Source organism: Procambarus clarkii, chromosome 6, assembly GCF_040958095.1.
Source record: "Procambarus clarkii isolate CNS0578487 chromosome 6, FALCON_Pclarkii_2.0, whole genome shotgun sequence".
Taxonomy (NCBI): domain Eukaryota; kingdom Metazoa; phylum Arthropoda; class Malacostraca; order Decapoda; family Cambaridae; genus Procambarus; species Procambarus clarkii.
Genome location: NC_091155.1, coordinates 9,144,367 through 9,150,323, shown reverse-complemented (window position 1 = coordinate 9,150,323; position 5,957 = coordinate 9,144,367). Strand labels below are relative to the sequence as shown.

General features: G+C 47.4%; 1 protein-coding gene across 1 annotated transcript; it reads left to right on the top strand.

The window, feature by feature from the left end:
• Positions 1–4,333: 4,333 nt before the first annotated feature.
• On the top strand, positions 4,334–5,710 carry LOC123752966 (GATA zinc finger domain-containing protein 14-like). The gene is made up of 2 exons (XM_045734975.2): positions 4,334–4,408; positions 4,661–5,710. The coding sequence occupies exons 1-2, from the start codon at positions 4,334–4,336 to the stop codon at positions 5,708–5,710; spliced, it is 1,125 nt and encodes a 374-aa protein (XP_045590931.2).
• Positions 5,711–5,957: the final 247 nt, after the last annotated feature.

Genomic DNA, 5,957 nt, shown 5'->3' with positions numbered 1-5,957 from the left:
AGCTCTTTGTTCAGGTGGTGCAGCTCTAAGTCACCTGAGCTCTATGTTCAGGTGGTGCAGCTCTCAGTCACCTGAGCTCTATGTTCAGGTGGTGCAGTTCTAAGTCACCTGAGCTCTATGTTCAGGTGGTGCAGCTCTCAGTCACCTGAGCTCTTTGTTCAGGTGGTGCAGCTCTCAGTCACCTGAGCTCTTTGTTCAGGTGGTGCAGCTCTCAGTCACCTGAGCTCTTTGTTCAGGTGATGCAGCTCTAAGTCACCTGAGCTCTTTGTTCAGGTGGTGCAGCTCTCAGTCACCTGAGCTCTTTGTTCAGGTGATGCAGCTCTAAGTCACCTGAGCTCTTTGTTCAGGTGATGCAGCTCTAAGTCACCTGAGCTCTATGTTCAGGTGGTGCAGCTCTCAGTCACCTGAGCTCTTTGTTCAGGTGGTGCAGCTCTCAGTCACCTGAGCTCTTTGTTCAGGTGATGCAGCTCTAAGTCACCTGAGCTCTTTGTTCAGGTGGTGCAGCTCTCAGTCACCTGAGCTCTTTGTTCAGGTGGTGCAGCTCTCAGTCACCTGAGCTCTTTGTTCAGGTGGTGCAGCTCTCAGTCACCTGAGCTCTTTGTTCAGGTGATGCAGCTCTAAGTCACCTGAGCTCTTTGTTCAGGTGGTGCAGCTCTCAGTCACCTGAGCTCTTTGTTCAGGTGATGCAGCTCTAAGTCACCTGAGCTCTTTGTTCAGGTGATGCAGCTCTAAGTCACCTGAGCTCTATGTTCAGGTGGTGCAGCTCTCAGTCACCTGAGCTCTTTGTTCAGGTGGTGCAGCTCTCAGTCACCTGAGCTCTTTGTTCAGGTGATGCAGCTCTAAGTCACCTGAGCTCTTTGTTCAGGTGGTGCAGCTCTCAGTCACCTGAGCTCTTTGTTCAGGTGGTGCAGCTCTCAGTCACCTGAGCTCTTTGTTCAGGTGGTGCAGCTCTCAGTCACCTGAGCTCTTTGTTCAGGTGATGCAGCTCTAAGTCACCTGAGCTCTTTGTTCAGGTGGTGCAGCTCTCAGTCACCTGAGCTCTTTGTTCAGGTGATGCAGCTCTAAGTCACCTGAGCTCTTTGTTCAGGTGATGCAGCTCTAAGTCACCTGAGCTCTATGTTCAGGTGGTGCAGCTCTCAGTCACCTGAGCTCTTTGTTCAGGTGGTGCAGCTCTCAGTCACCTGAGCTCTTTGTTCAGGTGATGCAGCTCTAAGTCACCTGAGCTCTTTGTTCAGGTGATGCAGCTCTAAGTCACCTGAGCTCTATGTTCAGGTGGTGCAGCTCTCAGTCACCTGAGCTCTTTGTTCAGGTGGTGCAGCTCTCAGTCACCTGAGCTCTTTGTTCAGGTGATGCAGCTCTAAGTCACCTGAGCTCTTTGTTCAGGTGATGCAGCTCTAAGTCACCTGAGCTCTATGTTCAGGTGGTGCAGCTCTAAGTCACCTGAGCTCTATGTTCAGGTGGTGCAGCTCTAAGTCACCTGAGCTCTATGTTCAGGTGGTGCAGCTCTAAGTCACCTGAGCTCTATGATCAGGTGGTGCAGCTCTAAGTTACCTGAGCTCTATGTTCAGGTGGTGCAGCTCTACGTCACCTGAGCTCTATGTTCAGGTGGTGCAGCTCTCAGTCACCTGAGCTCTTTGTTCAGGTGATGCAGCTCTAAGTCACCTGAGCTCTATGTTCAGGTGGTGCAGCTCTAAGTCACCTGAGCTCTATGTTCAGGTGGTGCAGCTCTCAGTCACCTGAGCTCTATGTTCAGGTGGTGCAGCTCTAAGTCACCTGAGCTCTATGTTCAGGTGGTGCAGCTCTCAGTCACCTGAGCTCTATGTTCAGGTGGTGCAGTTCTAAGTCACCTGAGCTCTATGTTCAGGTGGTGCAGCTCTCAGTCACCTGAGCTCTTTGTTCAGGTGGTGCAGCTCTCAGTCACCTGAGCTCTTTGTTCAGGTGGTGCAGCTCTCAGTCACCTGAGCTCTTTGTTCAGGTGATGCAGCTCTAAGTCACCTGAGCTCTTTGTTCAGGTGGTGCAGCTCTCAGTCACCTGAGCTCTTTGTTCAGGTGATGCAGCTCTAAGTCACCTGAGCTCTTTGTTCAGGTGATGCAGCTCTAAGTCACCTGAGCTCTATGTTCAGGTGGTGCAGCTCTCAGTCACCTGAGCTCTTTGTTCAGGTGGTGCAGCTCTCAGTCACCTGAGCTCTTTGTTCAGGTGATGCAGCTCTAAGTCACCTGAGCTCTTTGTTCAGGTGGTGCAGCTCTCAGTCACCTGAGCTCTTTGTTCAGGTGGTGCAGCTCTCAGTCACCTGAGCTCTTTGTTCAGGTGGTGCAGCTCTCAGTCACCTGAGCTCTTTGTTCAGGTGATGCAGCTCTAAGTCACCTGAGCTCTTTGTTCAGGTGGTGCAGCTCTCAGTCACCTGAGCTCTTTGTTCAGGTGATGCAGCTCTAAGTCACCTGAGCTCTTTGTTCAGGTGATGCAGCTCTAAGTCACCTGAGCTCTATGTTCAGGTGGTGCAGCTCTCAGTCACCTGAGCTCTTTGTTCAGGTGGTGCAGCTCTCAGTCACCTGAGCTCTTTGTTCAGGTGATGCAGCTCTAAGTCACCTGAGCTCTTTGTTCAGGTGATGCAGCTCTAAGTCACCTGAGCTCTTTGTTCAGGTGATGCAGCTCTAAGTCACCTGAGCTCTATCGTCTATAACTCTTACAGTAAGCAAGTTTGGCCGCCCGAAGATAGACATTGATTCAACGTTGATAACAGTAGGAAAAAAATAATGTTATCACTCTACGGACAATGAAAGTCACATTTCAAGTTCGGCAGCAGCTGTTGGATCTCACAGTAGGAGACACTCATACTCAGAGAGGCGTGGTGTACGGTGACCCTATGACACTCCCCACACAGTCACCACTCACCATGCAAAGTTGTGTCAGGTTAACTGTAGAGGTGTGGCGGCCCCATCCTTGGTCAGACAGTTCTCTCTTGTAGACTAGAGAGGGTACCCGGCTGTGCCCAGGGGCCAGATTCACGAAAGCACTTACGCAAGCACTTACGAACGTGTACATCTTTCCTCAATCTTTGACGGCTTTGGTTACATTTATTAAACAGTTTACAAGCATGACTCTTCCGATTCAACTGTTGTTATTGTTATAAACATCCTCCTGGTGCTTCGGAGCTCATTAACTGTTTAATAATTGGAAACAAAGCCGCCAAAGATTGAGAAAAGATGTACACGTTCGTAAGTGCTTGCGTAAGTGCTTTCGTGAATCTGGGCCCAGGTCTCTCTTCCCTCTTCCCAACGCCAACTATCTCTCCTAATTCCCGCACTCTCTCTGATTTCTTTTTCCCTGCCCTGCTCTTCTTCCTATCTCCCTTCCCCTTTACTCCCCTCTCCAACTTTTTCAGCACAAGATCCCCCTCTCCTCTTCTTCCCTCTCCACCCTCTCTCATCTCTTCCCCACTTTCCACCAGTCTCCTTACCTTTCCACATGTCTTTCCCACTCTCGTTCCCTCTCTTCAAACATCTTCCCTCTCGCCTGTCTCCTTCCTTCTCTCCTCTGTCTCCCTGTTTCAGACAATGTAACATACCGGAGTGTAATATTTGCTATATTAAGAGGCTATATCCCCTTCTTAATAAGACCCATAAGACCAAACCCAACCAACCTATGTTGGCAGAGAGCACAAGGATAACACAATGAGGTGTGTGTAGGGAACCAAACAAAAGATTTCAGGAGGTCTTTACAAAAGAACCAAGGAATAGGCCAGAGTTGCGAGAAGAAAGGTCAGAGGAAACACTGGATGACATAGTAGTCATTGTGGAGCAGGTTAAAAAAAAAACACCGATTGGCTGCAGAGGAACTTCATTCACACACTAACTGATATTTTCAATAAAATACTCGAGATACAAAAAATCCCAGAAGTCTAGAAAACAAAATCTAATACAGCCACACTATTAAAAAGACGGGAGAAGGCACTAAATTACAGACCAGTGTGAATGACAAGTATATATTCCGCGCAACAAAAGGTCAGCGTGGATTTAGAAGGGAAAAATCGTGCCTGGCAAACTTGATCAAGTTCTATGACAAGGTTACTAACATGCAACAAAAGAGAAAAAGATCCGGAAAGATTGTATTTTCATAGACTGACAAAAAGCCTTTGATAGTGTTCCTAACAAGAGGTGCGCGAGATGGAGAAGCAAGTCGGGTTAACATGTGAGACACTGAACTGGATAAGAGAATACCTGAGAGAGAGAGAAGACAATTTAGAGTCACAGACTAAGACCTAAAGTCTCCAGTTGGAGGAGTGTGACAAGTGGAGTCCCCCAAGTCTCAGTCTTGGGACCACTACTGTTCATAATGTATGTGAATGGTTCGAGAAAAGTGAGCTCCTACGTGTCAATAGTTGCAGATGGTGTAAAGCTGAGGAGAAATGTAAAAACAGAGGAGGACTGCAGAAAGTTACAGGAAGATTGTAACAAACTCTTGGAGTGGTAAACAAATAGTTCCTGGAGTTCTGAACATAAGGATAAAACAAGTGGACATAATGATAACAGTTGAGAACACAAGGATAACACAAATAAAAACGAGGATAAAAGTAGTGAACACAAGGATAACACAAGTGAAGCACAAACGGGATAACACAAGTGAACACAAGGATAACAAAGATAACAAAATAAACACAAGGACAACAAGTATAACACAAGTGAACACAAGGATAACAATAATGAACACAAGGATAACAATAATGAACACAAGGATAACAATAATGAACACAAGGATAACAATAATGAACACCATAATAACAAAGATAACACAAGGACAACAAAGACAACACAAGTGAGCTCAAGGACAACAAAGATAACACAAGTGAACGCAAGTACAACGAAGATAACACAAGCGAACACAAGGACAAGGAGGATAACAGCAGTGAACACAAGGAGGATAACAGCAGTGACCACAAGGAGGATAACAGCAGTGACCACAAGGAGGATAACAAGTGAACACAAGGAGGATAACAACAGTGAGCACAAGGAGGATAACACAAGTGAACACAAGGACAAGGAGGATAACAGCAGTGAGCACAAGGAGGATAACAACAGTGAGCACAAGGAGGATAACAGCAGTGAGCACAAGGATGATAACATCAGTGAGCACAAGGAGGATAACACAAGTGAACACAAGGACAAGGAGGATAACAACATTGAGCACAAGGAGGATAACAGCCGAGAGCACAAGGAGGATAACAGCAGTGAGCACAAGGAGGATAACAACAGTGAGCACAAGGAGGATAACAGCAGTGAGCACAAGGAGGATAACACAAGTGAACACAAGGACAAGGAGGATAACAACAGTGAGCACAAGGAGGATAACAACAGTGAGCACAAGGAGGATAACAACAGTGAGCACAAGGAGGATAACAGCAGTGAGCACAAGGAGGATAACACAAGTGAACACAAGGACAAGGAGGATAACAGCCGTGAGCACAAGGAGGATAACAGCAGTGAGCATAAGGAGGATAACAGCAGTGAACACAAGGAGGATAACATCAGTGAGCACAAGGAGGATAACAGCAGTGAACACAAGGAGGATAACATCAGTGAGCACAAGGAGGATAACACAAGTGAACACAAGGACAAGGAGGATAACACAAAGGCATGGAGGATAACAACAGTGAGCACAAGGAGGATAACAGCAGTGAGCACAAGGAGGATAACACAAGGACAAGGAGGATAACATCAGTGAGCACAAGGACAAGGAGGATAACATCAGTGAGCACAAGGACAAGGAGGATAACATCAGTGAGCACAAGGACAAGGAGGATAACATCAGTGAGCACAAGGATAACGTACAAGAGAGTGAGGGTAAGACCAGAGATGACCTGTCCCTCACCTCCTAACTACCGCCTGAGACAACCTTGTGAGCCAGGAGCCAGGAGGGGGGCGGCGCTTGGCACACCTGAGGGCAAACATTCACAAGGTGA

Bases quoted from the DNA above. Each gene is read 5' to 3' on its own strand.
- LOC123752966 (XM_045734975.2), top strand. From the start codon at position 4,334: ATGTATGTGAATGGTTCGAGAAAAGTGAGCTCCTACGTGTCAATAGTT. The intron at 4,409-4,660 runs GTAAAAACAGAG...AATAAACACAAG, and splicing joins GTGTAAAGCTGAGGAGAAAT to GACAACAAGTATAACACAAG.